The sequence below is a fragment of the Ambystoma mexicanum genome, chromosome 10 (assembly GCF_040938575.1).
Source record: "Ambystoma mexicanum isolate Mex_15411 chromosome 10, UKY_AmexF1_1, whole genome shotgun sequence".
Classification (NCBI taxonomy): Eukaryota; Metazoa; Chordata; class Amphibia; order Caudata; family Ambystomatidae; genus Ambystoma; species Ambystoma mexicanum.
Window position 1 is genome coordinate 1,374,907,601 of NC_090932.1, and position 24,695 is coordinate 1,374,932,295.

Below are 24,695 nucleotides of genomic sequence, written 5' to 3' on the forward strand. Positions count from 1 at the left end.
GTGAACACTTCTTTCTTTTCTTTTGAACATTATCCCACACTCTTTTGTAGTATAGCGGTAAGGATTGGCAATCGTTTTTTTTTAGGATAGGCCATTTTTATTTGACTAGAATCCACTAATACTGTATTATCATTTGATGGTCGTACCTGGCTCCCATCTTAGATTTAGGTTTAGATTAGGCGTTTATCTCACCCATTATACAGTTTAATAAACACCCCTGAACTGTGATCACTTGTGTCTGTCTTACTTTGATGCCATGCCTTTCTTACAGAATTGAACAGCCTTAAGTTCGGCAGAGAGTCAGGGCTCAGAATGTCATCACCGCAGTTGAATGCGCTTAATAGGGGCCACAACATCTGCCGCCGTCTCGAAAAAGTGGGTCAGAAAAGAGAGGTCAACTACACCATGTATACTGCACTTAGTATTGACCAAGGTTAACAGTTCATCTAAGTCAGGAGAACATCAATCTGTAGGAGGTGTATTCTTAGAGAGTGGGCCCGGGAGTTTCAGAACAAAAGGCACTAGATGGTGATCAGACCATAGAACCACTTCAACTGGAGAAACAGGCAACTCAGATTCTCTGGCCAACAGAAGAACCAGCGTATTCCCCAACACATAGGTAGGTTCCATAACCAATTGATGGAGACCTAGATCAGAAAGACCATCAAATGTGCTCAGTGTAGATGCCCGAGACAGATTAAACTTAATGTCAAAGTCACCTAGCATAGAAATTTGACCTGGAGTTCAGCTATAAGATCCAGAGATCTAGTAATCCTGCATACGACCCAGGTGGTCTGTTGGCACAGTAGCAGTGCCTCTATGACTACCACATGTGTGAGTGGGATCCTGGAAATGCAGAGCTTTGATTTATAAATCATAGCCACCACACATCACGGGTGTGATGATAATCGATCAAGATGGATTATTTGATATTCGGCTGGCACGGTCTGAACTAACACAGGCGCGGACGACTCGGTTAGCCATGTTTCTGACAGGCACAAAATATCCAGCATACAGTCTTTTAAAATATTATTAACGGAAGCTGCAGGAGCCAGTAGTGATCTAGTGTTTGATAGCATAGCCGTAAGACAGGGCTCACCTTGTATAATTGGCTGTGGATGAGTCGGAGTTCACAGACCCCATCCGAAAGAAACTGCGTTGTGGGTGGTGCTAATTCAAGAATGCCCTGCTGCGTAAATCTGCTGCTACGTTTTAGGTCTGCCGCATACTTGACCCGGATGGGCACAAACAGGCTTGACTTTAGCACGACATTGGCGTGCAGGGTGCACACTCGCTGCGCACGACTGCTGTGCTGTCTGTGCAGTGTGCCTGTAAGTAGGCACATGTTATTACCGTAACAAATCAGGTTGCGGTATAGATAGATATGGAGGACAGACCCCACAGGTCTGAAAGTGAGTGCAGAAAGAAAGTAAAACACAATATCCACCGAGCTGCGCCTCGGCTGCCAAGGAGGCCAGGCACCCTCTGCCAGAACGCACTGGCATACAAGGAGATTAGGTACACGATGTGCAATCGTTAAAACAATTAATTTAAATAATTAAAACAGATTCTTAGTAAAAAGATGTGTGGGAGTGAGTAACGCCCAGTCACGTGCCACGCTACGGCCCAGGTAAGTGCCCAGTGACTAAAAGGAAATAAAGTTGTGCATCAGACAACAGAGATAATAAAAAATAAAGCAAAAGAATCACTGAAGGCTAAATCGCTGTACCGTGTGTGCCACTGCACAGAGGGACTCCAACCTGCTTCGTGAATCTGCCCCTGAAGGCGGTATGCCGGGGGATCCCGTAGGCTCCCAGGGAGGATAGCTCAGGGGCAAAGGTCTGGTCTTGTAAAAAAGACAACACTGAGCAGCATGGGCTTGGTACCCAGTGCCAGTACTGCATTTAGAGACTGGAGTACGGCATGAGGCACTATAGAAGCAACCATTTTTACCCGCCCCAACACTACACAACAAATTCTGGTATGGCCTGGAATGCCTCTGATAGAAAAGAGAAACTGGAAGTTTGAGTAACAAGATGCTCACAGACCTGTGACTGTGGTACTCCGCAAACCAAGCTTTAACTGCAATTAAGTCTGGTGTGTTAAAGGGACACAAGTTAGTGAGCCCTGCTAGAGGACAGAACAACAGGACCAGTTCACCCCGAACCGTGGAAGACTGTAGATGACATAGAGAAGCCAGACATTATAACTTTGAGACAGTTGCACTACAAAATCTGGCAGCCCCAAAGGGGAACCAGACGATCGGGTAACACAGCTATAATAATTACAAGATAGCGGGCATCAACATTCTAACGTCTGTGTGTAGGATGTTCCAACAAGCAACGCAGATAACCGGGGGAATTTTACTTCACAAAGGCTTTACCCAACTATCAAGTGGGCTTGCAACGCATGCACAGCTCATAATCTAACATTTGCACGGGCCAGCCCTGCTACAGTATAAAAGAGATTCAAAGCTTTGGCAAGGTGTGCGAGTTAGGAGTTTGAAGGTTGAAGGTGGAGATAGTAGAGAGAAAAAATGTAAGGGAAGCCTGATTAATGTCTATGGCCCTCCAGGCAATTCAACAGTAAAGTAAGAGGGAAGTGGGCCAACTAGACCAGAGATGACAGCTGACTATTGTTTAAATCATAGTAACATCATATTTATTGCACAGATACAATCAAAATTATATAAAAGATTTTCAGCAGTTACATTCATACAAAATTCGGCTCAATATACCAAACAACACATCCCTCCATACACTACTCATTCATGACTTCTTCATGCATTCATCATATTCACATAAATAGAGAAAAAAAGTGATATATCGTTAATATCACAGTTGCAAGTAAAACAAATGTCAATTTTGTACTCTATTATTTTACGATGTGACCCTCTGTCTATATTCAGGGGGTTGGAAAACTGTTGTCAACATGTTTCGGTTGAGTTCTCTCAGCAAGGGTAAAGGTCCCCTTGTGCGATCATTTTGTGTTCAACCTTCTTCAGGACGGAGTGCAATCGCCAATTCCGCGCTGCCTCTTCGTAACATAAAAGAGTTGGGGGTGTGTGGCAAGAGAGCCTTCATTCTAGAAAATAAAAAATATATGAAAGATTAAATTAGTCTCATTATGTCATCTCTGTTTATTCACAACCCTTTACTGGGTAAAAAATACAGCTGTATGTTTAAACAACAGTGAGTATCAGCCCACTTTGGCAATATATGCAGCCACCATTTACTCTACCGTAGACAACACCTTGAGTTTCATGTCCTTTTACACTGTAGGACATCCAACATGACGTGAAGCGTCACAATTGGGAGTACTCACAGCAGGATCAACTCCATTACACCGGCTTCCCGGCCCCTGATAATCCAGAGGAGGTGAGCCGGTACCATATAGCCGAATAATACAGCTGTATTTTTTATCCAGTAAAGGGTTGTGAATAAACAGAGATGACATACTGGTCAAAAATATAAATATGATGCTACTATGATTTAAACAATAGTCAGCTGTCATCTCTGGTCCAGTTGGCCCACTTCCCTCTTACTTTACTGGAGATAGTAGAGAGAGCGTGCAGAGTAAAAGCTGGTGGAGCATTTAGCAGGTGGAAAGCAGAAGAAAAGAGACGAGAAGATGGTGGGGAAAAGGGGGACAGTATAGCTTGGTGAGCCGCAGAGGAGAAGGGTGGAGAAGTGAAGAAGTGGAGAGGAAAATGAGGAGGAGGTGGAAAAAAGGAAGCAGAGAGAAAGGGAGCAAAGGAGAAGTTGAAGAGGGGAAGGAGAGAGTAAAGACAAAGGGGTGGGGGAGGAGAAAGGACAGCAGAAGAACATCAGAAGGGCAATGTAGAAAAAGAGGAGGAGAACCACTTAGTGAGCGAGACAACACGAGACGGGAAGAGAGAGTCAGAGAAACAGAGGCAGTGAAAGAGAGAGAGAGAGAGAAAGATAGAGAGAGAGAGAGAGAGAGAGAGGAGGTATTTCTGAGTTAAGAGGAAGGGAAGGAAGTTGAGAATAGCCAAAAGAGAGTTGCGAAAGAGCAGGGCAAAAACCAAGGGCAGCAAGGAAGACCTTGAGAAAAAGAGGCAGAGCATGACAGGTGGAGGGAAGGGAATGTTTGAGAAATGAGAGAGAAACTGACAACCCGTTGAGGAAGGCAATGAGTGCAATACCAGTTCGGTTACAAGGGTTCTGTCTTGCTTTATTTTTCAAAGGTGACCTTAACCACTTACCTTTCACACCCCTCCATTTGGGCTTTGCTCCTTGTTCATAAACATTCTGGTGTTTTTGGCACCAGCAGCAGGACCGCTCAACAATTCCTTTAAAATGTGTTTTTTTAATTAATATTTTGGGGAGCAGTACACTGATAATATGCAGCCCCCTTATCCTGTGGCATCAGCAGAAGCAGGCCCTGCTGGCCAGAAGTCTGCTCGAAGTCCAGCACAGTCATGGTTGGGTTCGCGCTATCAAACCTCCCTGCTGTATTCTTCTTTCCATTCCCTCATCGCTGCAATGAAAACCTTTGTCTTAGCATAGGCCTACCCGGCAGGTAACAAATAATGGTAAGTGTATCATGATGCATAGCCATCTACTGTAACCCTTTTGGGAGAGCAGTTCAATATCTACATAGAAACTGCAAATGTTCGTATTGGTAAGGATGTGATATACCATATGACTTTTAAAGCCAAATTCCCAGCCAAAGATAGGATATAACTGATAAATGTATGACATGAAAGGTCAACTAAACACTTTTAGTTGTTTGTTCTGTTCTAAAGCACACAAAAATACTTTCTTTGCAGCAGAGCATCTTTTATTCAGTTAATCCCCAACGACATATCAACACCTTCTTTAAATAATATCATGAGGTGATTGTCCCTTGACAAAAGATCCCTAAGTGAGTTTGCAGAAGCTACACGTTCACCCATTTCCCTTTTGAATAGCACAGTCAGCACCGCTTTCTTGCCTTGCTACTGCCACTTGTAGATTCACTTGTAAAATGGAAAGGCAAAGCTACAGCTACAAATCCAAATCAAGAAGCAGTACAGGATGTGCCAGTCACTGTGCACATTGGGCACAGTTACATATTTTGGAAAGTCACATTGCTTCAAGCACATTATCATTTTAATTGTGCTCTTCCACATGGCCTGCACACAGATCAGACATCTCATGTTGTTCAGTGTCACAAGTGAGCAAGACATCCAATCCAGATGTTCTTCTTTCTTTTGCATGCTGGTACTTATCAAATTCACCTAAACAACATACATAATTACCTTATTCCCATGCCAGAAAAATGTGCATTAAAGGGCTGTAATTGCATACATTTTGGATAAAACTTTACATATAGCCTTGCTAATGCTTACTTCTAAAGAATCGTCTTATTCGGTTTGCAATCTCATTATTTGCTTTCTTTTTTAGCTGCCTGATAACATTTGCTTTTGAGACCAATTCACGTGTCCTCTTGAAGAACATAAGCCATCATTTTTTTACACAATCTCCGCAAGAAATGTCTCTCACTGCAGTCAGCAAACGTTTATCTGTAGCTTTCAAGATTTTTTAAAAACAATACCCCTCTTCTAATAAAAACCAAGGTAGCTAAGGTGGTAAGACAAAGCTCGGCTCAGATAAAGTGTATTGGAGTACTGTAATGGATTATGTTCTGCAATGGCATTAAAGCTCTAGCTTTTTTATTTTTACTGATATAAAATAATGCAGGTAATTCTGTTTCTGAAAGGAAGGTCTGCTAGTCAGACCTCCATTCATAAATGCGCAATGCCAAAATGAATGTGCACACATGTATTTTTGCATAGGCAGCCTCTTTGTGCCCTCAGCACCAGCCATTAACTTTCCCCAGGCAGCTTCAGTGTGGGGTTTCATGACAGTCACAGAATGTCAGAACTGAAAGGCTGGGTTAGGCCTCTAATGCAAAGTACGTTGGTTCGATGGAAATGGCACACTGGAAAAATGACATGCCAGCCCCAAAACTTTAACACAGGGAAGGGACCTAGTGAATGCAGAGAGAGTGTCTTGCTGAAAGTGGCACATGGAACACAGTAAAATGGAAAACACATATTGTGACAAAAGAAATAGGCCTGTCAATTCCAGCTGTCATATTAAAAATACTGGCGGTGCAAAGCAGGGGAAAGTCACTAATGCAGAAGGGCCTTGCATGTAGGGATAAGGCAAAATACAATGAAAGTATGCTTCTACATGAACAGCAGGGTTTCACTTTCAGTTGCCCCATTGAGAAACCAATACTGTGTGAAAGAGGAAATACACTGATTCAGAAGTGCATTGAACAGTGATAGCAAGATGCACATTTTTAAAAGGGAATACAAGGCTTCACATGAAAAAAGAATGTAACAAATTGAAAAGGCTTTTTTCTTGCACATGCAACATGCAAATCCCTTATGAGCCCAACAAAGACATGACTGTAGGTTGCTGCGCAGAGTTTTAAAGTACCATCCCCCATTGTAGATCTGCTTGGCTCGCTATCTGGAAGTCAGATCTCTGTGAAGCTAGAGCAGAAGGATTTGGCTCAAGCTTACCAGGTTTATATGACAGGCTGATTGACAACTCCTAAAAATACAAACTCATGATTTCAGAGGGCAGAGGTGAGCCATTAGCTGTAGGATAGGAATCTCTTCAGCACCCATTACCTCAAATAACGAAGAGCTAATGCATTTAACCCAACTTTAAGCCACCATTAGGCCAAGAGATTAACAGATGCTGTGTCCTCCCTGCAACTTAAAATTAAGAAATGAAACTGCATTTCATATTAATTATGTGGCCATAAACTTACATTAGAAATGTCATTTTACTCAGTAATTTAGAAACTGTGATACTTACAGGGTCTGATATTACAACTGTGCAGTTGTTTTAAATCTGAATCGTATCAAGTCAAATGTAGCTGTTTGTTACAAAAAGGAACAAGTGTGTTTTGTATTGAAGCTTTGTTTTGCACCACAGAGAAAGTGGTGTGTGTAACCATTGAAGGCATGTATTAATTGAACATATACTTAGAATAAATATATATTCTCCCTATACCCCGACTTGGTTCTAGGCTCATTGTTGGCAAAGGGGGATTTACGTGGCTCTATACGAGTCATAGATAGAGCTAGCTGAACCAAGAATAAATGGTGTACTGTGGGCCATCTTAGTTGGGTGGGGGAGGAACTCCATATGTTAGCTTGGTCTCCCAATATAGCATTACAAAAGGTCACACGTGCATCCCTGACTGCTGCTAGAACACAGAATTCCTGCATGCAGAGGTGGCGTTTTAATCTTCGGCACATCTATTTTCAAATTGAGAAAATGTTTGCCTCAGTCAGTCTGGTGGCACATAAATATGTACATATGTACATATAAGCCATGCCTTGTTGTGGCTAGGTGACTGCTAAGAGCACATAATTATACAGAGACATAGGGGGTCATTACAAGTATGGCGGTAGGGGCTTAACGGCACCGTTAAGGAAGGCGGTGCCGTTAAACCCCTAGCGCCATATTCCAAGGTCCCTTAGCGGGTCGCAGGAGGAACGGCTAGTCTGACAAGCTGTTCTTTGTGGGACCTGTTAAGGGACCTTGGAGCAAATAACGGGCCCGCAATTAGCGGGCCCGTTATTTGCTCCTTCCCCATTCCCATTGAGCCCTATGGGGGCTGAAATGGGAATGGGGAATGGTTTACTGAATGGCGACTTACAGGGTCCTCCAAGGTCGGAATGACCCGGTAAGTCCCCATTCAGTGAGACCAGACCCGGACCCGGGTTTGAAGGCAGCCATGGTGCTAATAGCGCCATGGCTACCTCCAAACTCGTAATGACCCCCATAAACTTGATATCACACTACTGGCAGCTCTGTGGGGCAGCCATTAGCACTGACGTAACAAAGACACTCTCACACCTCTGACCACTGGAGGCCCTTTGAAGTCAGCAGGCATGGGAAGGGAGCATAACTAGAGTAGCACGAGAGGAGTGGTGGGTTGAGAGAATGGTCTCACCATCTCAGTTTCTGTTAGTGCTCTCTTCCTTTTCCTGCTCCCTATAATTTCTGCAGTCACAGTATTCCTGGTGTGATGTCCAAAACCTGGAATTGACCCCTTACAGCAGTCTTAATTTAGACCAAGCCACCTGTGAACTTTTACCTTTATAAGGAGAGAGGCACCACCTCATTCTTTTAGACGTCTGCTGGGAGTGTAGCCCAATACAAAGACCTCCACCAGTGAGGTAAAGACAGAAGGCATCAAAGGCAGAGGAGAGCTCTGTCCCCTAACCACCACCAAGGAGCAGGCTCAGTGAATTGCTAGTGGACCAAGGCTGCACTGGAACCAGGCTCCTGTTCACTGGAGGAGAATGATCCCTTGTAGGTGCCAGCCTAGTTCACTGCAGTGGGAGTGCAGAATGGAAGGACTAACCTTGTACTAGAGCCCTTGGATTGGGACTCTGAGAAGCCCAGAAGCAGCTGGAATCCTGTTTCTCTGCCTTGAAACAGCTTTCGAGCTGCCACAGGACCGGAGGGCCTCTTTTGGAGCCCTACGCAAACTTTGAACTTGCGGCTGCATTTTGAGACATCCAGAGACATCCAGAGGGCAGCTAGACCCAATTCCGTGGGGCATCTCGAACAACCAAGCCACAGGCATGACCTTCGCCGGAGCAACCACTTCAAGTACCGACTCAACCTGCTGGAGCCATTGAATTCGCTGTGGTGGATGCCAACTCAACCCAGCAGAAACCCCTGTCTCAGCGTTGACTTGACTGCTGCCTGAACCATTCGCCGACATAGCTGTCACACTCACCTGTGTCTCTGCAGGAGCGATGGATGAGCCTCCCTTGACCCAGAGTTCTCACTTCCCCTGTTTCACCCGGAGGGATACCTGTAAAATACAAGGTGTACACTTAGACCTGAATTCACCTGATTCCCCTGGGCCCTTCACTTCTCTTAACTGTGTGCTGTGATTTCCCCTAAGGGCTTACCTTGATCTTTAGTAGGGTGTGCACTCCATCCTGCATTCGCAGAGGCGCGATTCACTCATGTGATTGATGCCAATGTCTGTAGGCTGCGTTCAGATGCCACACACTGTTTTATGCCTTCACAGCGAGGCCGAGTGTTCAAGCCGCCAGTTTCTTCACTGGCCATAAAGTGTCCAAAACTGTCCGTAATGTCTTTGTTTGCCGGCGTCTTTGTGGGTGAGTAGCGCTGAGTGTAGAAGCTAGCTGCTGGTAGGTATGCGCAGCGTCTTCAATTCGAGCCGCGCCTGGTAATGTCTCTCCCTTTTCCTTGCAGGAGAAATTATGTGGTAGTAGCGCCTCGAGTCTGGGTTCAGCGCTACTGGAGACTTGGTGGTTTGGTAAGTATGCACGGAGGCTTTGGTAAATATGCACCGGGTTGAGAGAAAGAGCAGCAAAATAAGTGTCTGCGTTATTGGGGCGAGCGCAATGAATAATGTCTCTTCTTTCTTTTGCAGGGGTTTGTGCGCTCATACAACAGACCTGGATCCCGGTGTCGCGGGAAGATCTGGTGAGTATGCACAGCGTTACTGATGAGCGCGTGTTAACCCAGTTCTTCTTTGTTCTTACAGGTGCCAGTGTCGAAGTCCCCTCTTGACTGGAGATTGCTGCGGCGCGGAATAAGAATGGAGGTTCTTCCGGAGCAGGTAAGCAGAAGCAGAATGATCCAGAGCGGGTAAGCAGAAGCAGGATGATCCGGAGCAGGTAAGCAGAAGCAGGATGATCCAGAGCAGGTAAGCAGAAGCATGATGATCTGGAGCAGGTAAGCAGAAGTAGGATGATCCAGAGCAGGTAAGCAGAGCTGACTACTCCAGAGCACGGTAAGTGTGTTGCTGATACAGCTCACAGTAAGCAACACGAAGCACTGGAAGAATATTGGGTGTGGCTTATATAGCCAGCCACACCCAAACACTAGAGAGCTCATGAATTGTCATGCACTTCCTGTTTGGCAACAGGAAGTGTTAACCAGGAAGTTACTACGAACACTAGGAAGGAATTAAAGGAGGGATCTGCTATGGGTTCTTTGTGTGCCTATGCCAGGCCTGCCAAGCCTCCACCCAGCTTGCCCCAACTACCTGCCTGATACCCAAGACAATAGCCTTACCATCTTGAATGCTGACTCGACGGTTCCTGAGCTTACCCCATCGAACTGACTCAACAATGTCTGCCAGTGGGATTGCACTGACTCAAAACATCTCAACATAAGCTTGACCGCAACCAAAGCACCAAGCTCAACACCGTCAAGAATAAAAGGTAAATGCAAAGCGGCCCTGGTCTATTTTTGGGACCATAGTGACCTCCCTTTTTCTCCCAAGACGCCGCCTTGAACAGTGACATTGCTGCCAATTGATTGCCTGATCACTCCTGCTCATGTACCCAGAGTCCCATTTCACAAGTCTACATTCTTTGTGATTCCGTTATAGGGGTGTTTATTTTTATATAGATTTATAGTTAGTTGATTGCATTTTTTGTTTAATTAACAGTCTCTTTTTTTATAGAAACTTGATTGGACAGTCTTTTATTTTGGATCCATTGCATTTCAGTAGTTTAGATTGCTACTGTTATCAGCTCACACTCCTCCTCAAACTATAGCCTGCCCTTGCCCGGCGCTATCACACAAGGTAAAGGAGATGTACCCTTTGGGCTGTGCCTGTATGACTGGGATCACTGCTGGTTTAGTAATAGTGTGGGGTTGAGTCAGGGATTTAGCCACTACTTATCTCTGTACTCCTGCAGAACAGTAGTCATTTTGTAACAAGCAAACTTTGCAAGGAAAGGGCATGTAATCACAAATGTCGTTCTAGCCTGTTAAACCATTTTTTAGGAGAGTTTAATCTGGTTTCTTTTCCATGTAAAGCAAAAGACTGAAAGGTGCAGCTCTCCAGATTATTTGCACTATGACTCATCTCCCATGATTCATCACCCTTGATTATGCTGGATAGGGCTGATGGTAGTTGTAGTCCAAAACAGCTGGAGAGCCAAGGTTGGAGACCTCTGACAGAAAGCCACAGAAGTGATTTTTTTAATTATAGACTGTGGTTGAAGGTTTTAGGAGAAACCTCCATGTGTCGTATCAAATTCTCTAATGAATGCCATAACAGGTTTAATGTATACAAGAAATCATATTTTTTTAGGAGGCTTCCCCCAAACTGATGGATGACGTCGGACGCCGGAGGAGGTCCTCGACGACGGCGCATCGACGTCATCGACGCAGGACGCAGACGCCGAAAAAAGTTTCCGAAGCAGCACAGCTGTGGTGATTACCTGTCATAGATATGGAATACGTCGGAGGACCCAATCCCCTCGAACATATTTTTTTAGGAGGCTTCCCCCAAACTGATTGTAAAATAGAAACCCACATTTAAAAAAAATCCATAACCATCTCGATTTCCTCATTATTTAGAAACCATTTGTATGAGGGTGTGGCTACCAGATGAAGGAAATGGTTGCCTGAACCCTGATCCTTCTCCCCGATGAACACAATAAACCACCCAATAGAGCATATTCCTGCATCTAAGGGAGATATTACAGTGATTCTTTACATACATAATATGGATAACTGGCCGCAAGAGGAGAAACAATTTAATATAAACACTATGCATCTTGAGAAATGGATAGAGGCTACATGAAATGGCTACTGATGACAGGTGCAAGAAGTGGAAGGACAGTAGATGTGAAAAACTGTCTTTGCAGTAAGTGACTCTTTGGTGGCAGATTGGCGTGGTCTAAAAGCAGATTCTACGGCGTTCACTGGGCTGGTTGGTCCGAGGCAAGAGAATGGAGATGAGTGCATTCAAAGAAAATGGATGGATTACTGTATGAGAAGAGTCCACACAACACAATGGGGCAACAGGTGGGCTAGAAAGGATACGGTCAGTGAAAGCTGAATGGAACTCAGGAGGGGATGCTGTATTATCAGTCACCTATATCCCCAAACATTTCCACCATTATACTGACCAGCAATAAACAGCCATTCCATGGGGAAAAAGGAATAATAGAATGTTGATCCACTAACTACAGAAGTGTACACACATCAACCATTTTGGATCTGCATAAATGTATCTCCCTATGGTATACATGTTCTACATGAAGCAGTGAGAGACTGAGCACTGTGCACCTGAATCATCTGATTAAATGAGCCCGTGCTTACAACATACCTAATAGTGGCAGGTATTGAAGAATCCAGACCTGTAAGTGGAAAACACGTTTGTTCGCTGCTTGAAAGTTAGTGGAATTTATTTTGTTTTTACTCATCACCTGGAGAAGATACTACATAACTAATACAACAATCCACAGCAGAGGTCTACCAGGAGGCCAATCTTCTATAAAAAGTATGAACACATAAAATGACAGCTCTCATAGCCACTGTAAATCTTTAAACCAAAGAAACTCACATGGAAGATAGCTGCCATCAACGGTCAAATGTACAGGTTCACAGACAGTATGGCTGAGGACAGGATAAACAAAGTAGAAAAGACAGCAAACCATGTCTACTATTTCCAACAGCAAGTGCATGCACAAACAATAGTTGTGACAGAGCTAGTAGATAAAAGAAAGCGAGGTAATATTTTCTTCTTTGCATTTACTGAAGGGGATAACCTGATACAATTTCTAGAAAAATGGATACCAGAAAACATGCAATTATCTTGTGATCAGCCACTGAAAATAGAAAGATTGCACAGAGTACGAAGAAAAGGAGTTAAATTGTAAACCTCAATACTAATAATTGCCTGCCTTTTGAGATACCCACAGTGAAAACAAATATTACTGGTGGCAAAGAAACAGAATCTGATACAGTGGACAGATCTTAAAATACATGTGTCCCCAGATTTCTCTATAGAGAGACGATGGGCATCAAAAAGAGGTTCCTCGATCTGTGGTCAGATTTGTAGAGGTGGGATATAACATATGGTCTGCTTGAACCTTCGAGGATGCTCATCATGAAGAATAATCATATGAAAGAATTCAATGATCCAGAGGCATTAACACTTTTTTGAAAGAACAAGAGGAATAGTCAATGGACACTTCACTTGTGTGATCTTCTGATCTTTGAGGTCCAGGGCATAGTGCAATAGTGCCCTCACAACAGAGCAAGAAGAGCGATCCACTATCACAGTGGTACACATGTGTACTAAGAAAGATTTTGCCAATGGGTGGAAACATGAAACAAGAGGGGACAAGTGATAGGGAGAGGGAAACATCAATATCACCATTGAAGGAGGCAGATTAAGTAAAAATCATGTTTGTGGATGAAACCCTCTCATACAAGACTCAACGCTATGAAACACTCAGTCAGGAATCACTGTTGGCACTGTTAAGATGGGTCAGTATACATGCCTTGAATGCAACCTCTAAATGTCTGTATACAGATGGGAAATCAAATGCATAAGCGCTACATCCATATTCATGAAAATAAACCCCAACAAACTCTCTCACACATATATATTACTAAGCAGGGCGGCATGTTAGTCACAAATTTTACAAGAAAGGTGGCCCGATTCTTGTAATAATTCTAGCAGAATACTTAATGAGACAATTTGAAAGAGAACTTTGCAAGGTGAATTTGACAGAGCTGTAATCACCAAACCGAAGCAAGATCCTTTTTGATGCAGTAACTATAGACCAAAAATCACTCCATCTCCATCCACTCCTGAACTTGAGTCTTCTGCTGGCTGTCTGGGGTCCCTGGATTTTACTGTGCTCTCCCAGGGCTGGGCTGCTAGTGCGTATCTGCACGAAAATTCAGCAATTGAGGCACAGCTGGGATTGGCTACAGGTCTCACTTTGGGTCTAGGGGACTGGGCCAAGCCTTCATTTGGGGTACCACCATCTTGGATCCCAGTCCGTGGTTGTCTGTGGAGGACAAAGCTCTCCTATCTCTTCTACTCTCGCCTCCCTGGTCTTACAATCTTTTTGCTCTACTCCTGTTCCTCCTCTGTCCTTTGGCTGGCCTATCCCACTGAAATCTTCCAGGCTTGTCTGCCATGGTCACTCTTCTCTGCCTTCTCCTCTTCTGCATGTGACACACCTTTTATATTGCAAACTAGCACAGGTATACATTAGATAGACTGGTATGGAGACACAGTAATGAGATAATCTGGTAAGGATGGTTTATTTTACAGCAACACAAGTATCTACGGTCTGTATTTTTTGCCCTCAGTTTCCCAGTAAATCCTAAATAGGTGCAGAAACCTCCCCCCAAAAAAGTGCAAAACCTAGAGGAACACAGAGGGCAGATGAAACCTCTCACTGTAGTCATCACATGACTTACCTTTCGTGGTTACAGCCATTAGGAGGACCACCATCAGAGGATCCACTCTGCGAACATGAGGAGCAGGAGGATTTACGAGTGCTGGGCTGCCACATCAGAGGTATACCACTCCCATGTGAATCGATCAAATCCTGAGAAACTGCAGAAGAACAGAAATGCAAAAACATCACATTTTTGTTCTACTGCAAAGGAACAAGTATAGCAGTTCAATATAATTGCCAGCACAGTTCGATATCTTCATTGGGGAATGTAAGGAATACGTTTGCATTAATGTGTCTATGTAAGTGCTCTAAACTGATCCAATTTAAAAAGAATAGGCACTCCAATAATATATATTTTTAGGGCACTTTTAATATACAATAGCACATCGTTTTGAGTGATCTTCATCTTAGGTAGCCAATTTAATCAAAAAGGGATATTTACATGTTTCCACCTCAAAGCCTACGTCACCCAAACAGGAAATTGGTGACCAGCAACATCATTGTTTTTTTTTATTTTTTGTTTTTAGGGCAAACCATTAAGATCATTCCTACTAAAGAATAATATTCTCAACATCAATGCAAACTATGACTTTCAATACCCAACAGCAAACCGTGAATAAAAGGCATCCTACTGTACTGATTATCAACTTTTTTGATGCACCTCTTTCCCCGAGCAGATTGTGAATTAAGCATTTAATCATGAGACACCATGATGTAACCATGATCTGCCAACAGCCAACACTGTGTCATACAATTGACACCACCAAAGGGATTTCACCAAATATGTGATCGTTATAATTATTAGTATTTCAAATTATAAACAACACGATTAAAGAATTATTCACCATGATCATGTCTCCTACACAGCATTACCAAATTCCACCATTGTCCCACCTATGGTATGTGTCGTTTCACCAGTGAGGAATATATTATTTTGGGTTACTCACTTTAGAAGGGGGCCTACAGAGCTGAACTTCAAGGTATATTTTAGGCCTGAGAAAGTGCAAGAGTAAACATTGCTAGCCCACTGCCAATGCTTTGAACAGTCATTTGGAAATGTGACTTTTCCAGTGATCAAACATTAGAATTGAATATGTTGATATTTATTTGATGCAATGATCCACGAAGCTAACCCGTATGCGAGGAAAACAGTCTGCTTTATGGTAAATCGTTCCTGGATATATAGACTGGAATGGATTCTAAAAAAAATGATGTGCCCAATAAAACAAATGAAAATACAGGGGAACAAAATAAATATTTTTCAGCAAGGACGCCTGCAGGTAACAAGTGTAGACATAACACTTGCATTGCAAGAGACCTCATTGTGCAATTCCAATTGAAAGATACACCTTGTTTTTTAAATTGTTTTTATTTTAAGTATGCCATGAACACTGGTACTGTGTATATTTCATTTCCAAGTTTGGTGCTTTTTTTTTCTACAAAGGTATTAAAGCAGTGGCATATGTGTGAAATAAGGATCTGTGCATTTGTTGTGGAATTTCTGAAATTGTGCAGGAAATGTACAACTTACATATGCCATGCTGTTTCATTTTAACTGCAGAAAAGCACTAAGATGGAACTCTTTGCAATGGTGCTGTTTGCGTTGGCATCTTGCTAGCAAATACTGCATGTGTGATCTTGAACTCAAATGCAAAGTTTAAGTCCATTTCAATGCCACCACCCTTAATACGATACAAAGAACAGAGATGGTCGTTTTGTAGTGCAGGCTTAGAGCCACAATGGTGGAGAAGTAAACAAGTAGAAGACAAATTAGCACACTGTGTGAAGCATTTCATTCTCTTTAATCAGAAGAGAGCAATCATAGCAATGATCAAGAAACTGTCAAGAAAATCCTGATCAATTCTAATAAACAAAATAGGCACGTTTTGCTGGAAGCAATGGTATTCAGCATGTTGTCATTTGCACGCCTCCTCTAACTGTTTTTGAGGACAATGAAGTGTGATTCAACTAGCCGCAGAAATGAAGAGCAAATCATTATATTAAAAACAATCATACTGAGTATATTCTCTTATTCATCTCAATAACTCATTAAATATATTGCACTACTACGATGACAGCTGATTTTTTATCAACTCACATTATCACCGTCCAGATTGCAGATGTGCTTCTCTGTGCCCTGTCCAGACAAGAAGTGATGGCAGATGTTGCATCAAGAGCTTTATTGACTTTAGCATAATCATGACACTGAACGAGTGTGGCCTGTTGACTACAAAGTGTGATGAATCCTGCAGACTCCTCACAGACTTCCGGCCTAAAGTCTCCTCCCATGTGGCAAGGGGAAGGCGGCCGCTACCTGATCCTGACCCTGGCGGTGGTATTAGATCAGTGGATCACATGGGAGGTGAGGCCAATCCGGGGAATGTGCCGATTCCATCAGGGAAACCCTGATATTCATCGGTACGACGTCCTTTCATCACAGAATGTTTTTTTGCTGGATGTTTTATTTTTTAAAAAACATCTAATTTTTTAGGGGGGTTAGTATATTATAGATATGGGGCGTGGGTGTCTGGGAATATATACAAATAAAATAAAATGGGGGGGTAAAAAACCCTGTGAAAAAACATCCTGTGATGAAATGACATGGAACCATATTCATAATTTCAAATGCTTAAAGCCCCTTCGGGTGCGGGGCATCAGAAGCAAGAGAAGGAGAAGCAGGAGTTGTGAGAAGCAGTGGAAGCTGCAGTTTGAATGCAGTGCAGGAGACAAGGCCGCAGCTGATGTGAACGGGGGACATTGTGGTAAAGCTGTGGCAGGAGTAAAAAATCCTGGAAAGTGCAGACAGTGTGCAGCTGGAATCAGTAAAGAAACTTGCTGCCTGCAGGGAGAGAGACATTCTCCCAATTCTGCGTATGGCTCCAGTGTGTGGCGTTCAACAGAACATAGCTGCCAAGAGAAGGGGTTTCCCCTGCTGAACACAGGAATACAGTCAGCGGGTCCGGAGGAGACGTGCAAGCAGACTGGTGAGTTGCCCTTGACTAGGGGACCAAAGTGATAACAAGAAAGATTTCAGATCCCAAGTTAATAAATTAAAGCAATTTGGGCGCAATTTCCACTTTAAGAAGGAGAGCGTTTACTTCCATATAATATTTGATCAATTAATTTATGTATTTTTACTCTTTTTCAGTCTGGTCAGCCTTCAATACGAGTTTCCATTGATTTTAATGTGCAGCAACTTTAGCAATGCGAGTGTTACACATAAGTGCAACTCTACCCTACTGGGTGCGGCTGTTTCTACTTAAGAAATCCTACAATAACACATTTCTTGGCAATAGCAACGGCCCCAGCGAAATAAGATCCTTGCAATAAACTGCATAAAAGCAGTCATTTAATGACTGCTTGCCACTAATCTATGGGTACCTGAATATTACTCTACAATATTTTATATGATTATTACACTTAAAACATTCCTCTTGTTATTCCTTTGCTTTGAAGAACAATGTGGATTAAAGTTATTCAGTGGTATTATCAACAGCTGCTCTACTGCAGCAAAAGCAGCTGGTTCATCTCCAGAAGTTCCCAAACATTGATTCCATTGAAGGGATGTGTTGTTCTTTCCTGGAAATACATGGCAAATGTATTTTCTCAAGTGAAGACGACATCATCTTCAAAAGTCTTGCATAACAACAAGCCTTTTATTGTGGCTTTTAGAAAATCTTTTATGTAACATTGAACCCATAACCCGCATAGAACACTGATGGGTACCACAACATGAGTACATAGGACCCATCTGGAGGACTGCCCTGACTGTTCTTTTGATTAAGCAAAGAGACCTGACCACTGGTGAACAAGCCTCTTTATACATTCGAATTAAGGAGCTTATCTGAGTAAGAGACATTCTTGTGGGTAATCTAAGGAAATCTAAGGAAAGGCAGAAAACTCTATTTTATCTTATTTAATCGTATATATTACAGTTTAATGGGTGGAAACAATAGACACAGTACATTTCCTTTCAAAATGTCTGGTAGGAAAGATTTGTGGTTGACAATTGGAGCCAATTCAACTCAGCAGCATGTGGGCTAGCAAACTTTGTTTTTACAGGATGGATGGCAAACAGAGCCAAATAAAAAGTACCAATGCTGTGGCATGCCTCCATATTCAAAAGCACTATTGCATATTGCTATTTCTTAGAGTATAAATACCAAATTATGATCTGGAAAATGAATTCCTAGATATCTCATGTCCACAGTTTGAAGCAATCATTTCCCTCCACATATCCTTTTTATGATCATTTTCAAGTACCCAGTATTAAGAGACTTGCTAAGCATATCACTTGATGGAAAGAGTTTATATGCAAGTGCAGGGTGTCCGGGGTAGGGAGCAGATATGTTATGAGGTCAAGCTAGAGACTCAGTCACAACTGTGATCTCTAAGTGTGGAAGGAATAGTGGTCATGAGGCTCTGGTCCTTTTTGCTTATTAACTAGCAGAGTTTATTAATACCTCCAGTTAATCTGATCTTCATTCATGTGCCTTTGGAATATGCATTCTGTTGAGTATGGTGGGCCTGATCTAATGGCTGTTGCCATACAGCTCTCTCTTTCTCCAGGCGATGATTAGGGGTTTCAGGGTTTCAATCCTGTGACAATTTAGAAGGTGATTTCAATTATTATCTACACCTTTGATCAGCGCTTAATTGACAAACTATTAGAACCCGGCGCGCCAATGCCACAGGAAACACTGAATGTGGATTGGCCCAATTGCAAGCCTTACCACAGTGTAATCCCTTTAACGCAACTGCGTGCATCTCACGCCGGTTACCTTTCCTTGTTTGCTCGCCATGATCCGCCGCCATTTCCTCTACTGAACTTGCATAAATAGCATGCCCATTAATGACTAAATCATTACTACGGATCAACTTGGCCCAACATTGCGCCCATTGATCCATAGTAATGGAGCAGTATGTGCGTTCTAGTCTCTCTAGAACTAATGTGTAGTGCACCAACAAATGCTGAATGAAAAAAAAAACAACACCATTAGTATCCCGGGGCTTTGAAGCCCAGAATACTTATGGCAATAAGCCCCTCACGGGGAGGCTATTACCGCATAAGGCAATGCCAGCGGGGCCTTCGTTAAGGCCCTTGCTACGCTCGGGCCTATAACTATGGGCCCCGGGGGCATTACTTTAGGCGGTAATGGTCCGCCGGCTCGGGGCTTATTGCCATAGTATTTGCACTATCATTGCAAAAAGCCTTCCACACCCCCAAGTAGGTATGGGTCATATTTAAGCTAGGACAGCATGAATTATACCTCGAAAAATGGGTTCTCCAATCTTAAAACATCAGTTTATTAGGTTTGTAGATAGTCAGTGGGATGCTGGACATGCTTTAAGACCAATGAAGTTTGAGAGGTGGGTACTAGTAAATATTTTAATTCTACAGATTGAATCCAATAAAGCTGCTCTGTCTTTGTAAATTGTCAGTCTTTAATATCAAACTTGTTTTAAAGTGGCGCTGCCTTTCTATCAATACATTAAATGTAACTTTTTTTTTGTAACAAGTGAAGTTGAAATTGGGCTCTCAGTGAAAATGGTTATAGCTAGACTTTCTTGTATGTCTCTTGTGTCTTGATTATACACTTGAAGAAAGGACTAGAGGACCAGAGAAAGAATATAGGCCTCATTATGAGTTTGGTTGTATCCCACCAGTAAATCTGGCGTGATACCACCAAATGGTAATAACATTCCCACCACTTGGTCTGCCGGAATTACCGGCAGATTGCAAGTAGTGGGAAGGGTGGGAATGGATTCCCAGTATTTCCGGAACTGGTAAATCAGGTCCCCACAGACAAACTTGTAGTTTGCCGGCACGTAAACGTGCCAGTAAATGTTATTACTGGCACATTATTTTCTCACCGGCAAACTTGTAATGCGGCCCATATGGGTATGTGTTATTAGGGAAATCCTAACTTCAAAGTACTATATTTAGTTCCAAATTGTCTTCACTCACATTAGCCTTGATATTGCTTGGCTTCTCCTTTAAAGTCATCATGAAGAAGGATACCTTCATATGGCCCATACATTAAAATCATTACCACACAAATGGTCAGTCAAATCAGTTCTACAGTGGCGCTCAAAAAGATTCAGAAAATAACTCTTGAGATTCAATTCATACAAAGAATGATCTTCGAGAGAACCAAAGCCTCTCTCGTGCTTAGGAAAAAAGGCAGCATTGTGTAAACCCAGGCTGGATGGCAATGTAATTGAAATCTACAGGGCTCCAAACATTTGAGCATTTCAGTAAATTTGTGGGTTGATAAAAGCTCGGCAGGGGTAGGGTAAAGTAATTATTATGCAGTTACAAAGACTGAACACGTTCCCAGCCATCTAACCAATCTCAAGCTAATTGCTCTTCATTTCAAGCCCCTACTGGAAATACATATAGTTATTGCTTGCTTTTAAATAGGCTAGTAAGTTATTGTCTCTGAATGGTAGGAGAACATTTGAGGCATAATTTATTACATTATTACTGATAGTTTATTTGTAGTATTACTGCTGCATATATTATGCCTGAACAAAAGAGAACACAGCTGAATACCATTGCAAAGCAAAGAACCTGGCAAGGATGAGGACATCAGTACGTTGAGACCACGCTGCGGCTGGCATGCACAGGGTGTGTTGGAATCTGGCAGGCGAACTCTGTGTACATTTCGGAATCACCACCATTTTGCTTCCAGGAGAAGTCTTGGTCGTTTTATTGTTGTAGGCGTTGATGGTGTGAACGAAGGTGAAGGAGGAATGGGAATGGATGGGAAGAGTAACTACAGACATGAAAACACGACAGAAGTGTCAGCAAGATGAAAGCATACAACATCAAATGTGGAGATGGTAACTGTGCATGTTCAACACCATAATTAATTAATAAACATAAAGTGTCTAAAGATGTTAGATCGTAAAAAAGAAAGTAGTGAAATTGCAAACTAGTTAGTAAAAATAGACCATGTTTACCAATGCCATATGATTCACAGTATACCATATGCTGTAAGGCACTTAGATATCTTGTCATCTTTTTGTCTCACCATGGATGTGTGCATCACACGAACAACTGTTTGAGTATTATGACAAAGGGATAACAGAACACATAAAATAAAGTTCAGCACCTTACCTAGACAACAGGTCGGGTGGGACATACTCCTCCAGGACCTCCAGGATCATTAAAATTCAAAAGGGATAGCTGTACTGAAAGGGTCAGTATGGATAACTGAATGTGTTGTTGGAGGTCAACAGAAGGGTAGGGCCCTTCACTTTTTCCCTGCCCTCTGCATGGTCTGCCTGAGGAGCATACATTACTAAAGCTGCCAAGTGATGATTATGATACGTTCTCTAAAGACCAATCTGGCCTGTCTGGCTCACTACAATACTCGGAAGCCTCAGTGATATAGTGTAATAAAAATGCAAGTTCAGCGTGGTACGGTGGAGCACAGCTCAGAGAGTAGCACTGTACATAGGGAGGGGCTCTTTCTGTTAAATAGAAATCAAAGGCTTAATACGACTAATCCATAAATACTGGGGCATAGGTAAGTATAACCATGCATTTCGCTAGAATGAAACGCGATAAATAGTACCAACAAAGGTTGCTTCTGCTTTATACGTATGCAAGCATTTTGTTCGCGGCAAAGGCCACTGCAACTGGTAAATTAGTGCAGAGTGTGCAATCCCAGGCCAGCAAGAGAAGTACACAATAGTTGTTATTTTTCAAGCTCAACAAATTAGAGCTCCCAGGTTTCAGCAGTGAACAATGAATACATGACCATTTTATAATTCAAAATCATTTATGAAATGTGATTTTCAAGTGGAGTCGGCAGGATCCACGGCAGTGTCAAATCCCCCCATTGAATTTTTTTTCTGGGAAAAGGGTTACCGTGTCCCCAATATGCAACATTTTGTGCAGCATACATCCCTTGTTCAAGGCTCTGATGCTGACATGGTGGGTAGCCGTTCTCATGTGAATCAGGATGTGGTGACCAGGGCAGATTAATTAAAGTTCTGCTGGTTGCCTCAAATGTTTCAATGGCATCATTTTGTGTTGTAGGAATTGGGGGTGGGTTGTGACGTCACAGGGGATAATTGAGGGCAGTGTGGGAAGGTCCATGAACCCAATCATTGCTTGCAATATATGTTTTTATATATGGGTTCAAAGTGCAAGACCCAATCAAATTTGTGTGGGGAGATTTTGTCATGTTGTATGATCGCAAATGCTAATTATTTTGTTTACTATAAAGGTTTCGAGTGTAGGGGTGTTTCTTTGACAGTACCTTTTCATGCAGTTCTGTTCCGCAATCTGTTTGAGTTTGCTATCCCAGCTGCGTCTGGGGCCGTGAATTAAATTGTGTTTCTTCTTGCACGGGCGTACACTCCTTTTTGACTACCTTTGTAATTTTTTGGTGGGTTCTACGCGGCAACCCCTAATACAGTTTTGGAGGCCCCAGCAAGATATCTCTGTCATTCGACCAAGGCGCAAGAATACCAGCCATTCTCCCAGAGAAGTGTGGGACAGCGTCTTTTAGCCAGTACAAAGAGCTCACGCCGAGAGGTCTGTGGACGCTACTTACCAAAGGTCTGCCTGGCCCAGCGCTGCCTACACTCTGACTGAAAGTGCAGACCTTCAAAGGGATACTCTGAGGTCGAGAGAAGCGAAGAAACTCCTAAAAAGGATATGTGAGTGCACGCGTGCATGAAAGTGCAGAGGCCGGAGAGACTTTTTTATGGTGTATATGATGCACCCCTCATTAGTGGTGAAGAGGTCGAACGGCCGTAGTAGAAGTAGATATTAGGTCTGCCGTTCCGATAGGGGGCAGTTAGATGGTGGCACATATGGGCTAAAGCAGAGGGTTGCGTAGTATGTGGCGGACCTTGTTAGACAAGAGTTGTGCATAGTGCAGGCAATTGATATAGTTGCATCATTTTCTTTTCTTTAGGGAAGAGTTTATTTGGGGTAAAAGGGTGCCTGTGACTGTGAGTAGCAGCAGTTCATTTTTTTTGGTATTGTGAAAAATGATCATGGTGTCTGTTTTATGTGGCTGTGGAAAAAACAGAAGAGCCAAGGGCCAAATTAACTTGTAAGAAGCGCAAAGTAACTTAGTGCGAGTTGCTGGTATAGTTGAGTGGGAAGAGGAGTAAACACTTTTTCTAACATACTAATATCAGGATTCGTTTGTAAGGTGGAGGGTCTGAGGAGAATGCCACTTCTATAATAATATGATATAACAAGGCGGGCCTGTAGAGAAGGCCATTGGGTGCAAGTATAGAGTGAGAGGTGTGAAAGGGTGGGGCCTGCGGAGAAGGCCGGAGCGAGTGAAACTAGGGCAATCAAATGAAGTGGTAAGTATATAAATTGAGTGAGTGGGACTGTTTGACAAGAGAGTGAGAGTTTAAGGGATTAAAATAATAAAGGGAAGGAAGGGAAGAGAAGAGAAGAGAAGAGGAGAGTATCTTAAATAGAAAGAAATTAGGCAGAGACCATGTCATCTGTTGGTTGGATGCTCCGTTCAACCATATGTGTAGGAAGTTGCCCTAATACGCAATAAAATGGCAAAGTATCATTTAGAGTGGGTGAACGACACAGTGGGCAAGTGTTACAAAGAGCGGCCTGGAGAGATAACCTTCGATAAAGATATTATAGAAAGTATGTACTCGTAATTAGCCACCACAAACAAAGAAGCAAAAGTTAAAAAGAGACAGGACATTCTGGGGCTTTGGAAATTATACAAAGAGAGAGAAGAGAGAGGGAGAGAAAGAGAGAGAGAGAGAGAGAGAGAGAGAGAGAGAGAGAGAAACAGAGAAACAGAGAAACAGAGAAAGGTAAAGAGGAGCAGGGAAGTGCTCCGCCACCACCATATATGATATAGTCGTTATTAAAGCCAGCCCCAGGGTATACAAATCCTAAACGAGTGTCTTAAGACAAGGAAGAAACACATACAAGGAAAGATGTGGGCGACAGAGGCATTACCGTCAAGGACGAGAAAGGGAAGAGGAGATGTTTAATTACATAAAAAAGAGCATGCAGTAACAACTTGACAGTGTGTTCAAGGAGGCAGAAAAAGCCATGGAAAGGGAAATTGTAGAGAAAGGAAAGGAACACGAGAAGGGAGTCAATGAGCGGGGTGGACAGCAGGATGCATAAAGTTTAAAATAGACAAATGGGGATGGGACTCTGACCACAGTGGAACTGCCACGGCAGACGAAGGGCACACCATGTCAGACAGGGAAGACAGCAGTGACAGCGATCATGGGAATTACAACATAGAGACACACAGTCCGACAGACAGGAGAAGCGAAAGGAGAAGAGATGAGAGAGAGTAGGAGGAAAGAGAAGAATCACTGTGTGACTGGGGAAATAAGCTCTGAAGCAGGAAAACCAGAATAGCGGGGGGCAAGTTCCACTACATAACTGCATACCATGGCAGACGATGGACCGGGACAATTTAGTTTA

At 42.9% G+C, this 24,695-nt stretch overlaps 1 protein-coding gene across 2 annotated transcripts in view; it reads right to left on the bottom strand.

The window, feature by feature from the left end:
• Positions 1 to 24,695, bottom strand: part of SGSM1 (small G protein signaling modulator 1) — a 1,887,833-nt gene that overhangs the window by 695,846 nt on the left and 1,167,292 nt on the right. For both annotated transcript variants that reach the window (XM_069619387.1, XM_069619388.1), the window contains exon 13: positions 14,265 to 14,403. In XM_069619387.1, coding sequence (XP_069475488.1) covers positions 14,265 to 14,403 — 139 coding nt within the window. The remainder of the gene's footprint in view (positions 1 to 14,264; positions 14,404 to 24,695) is intronic.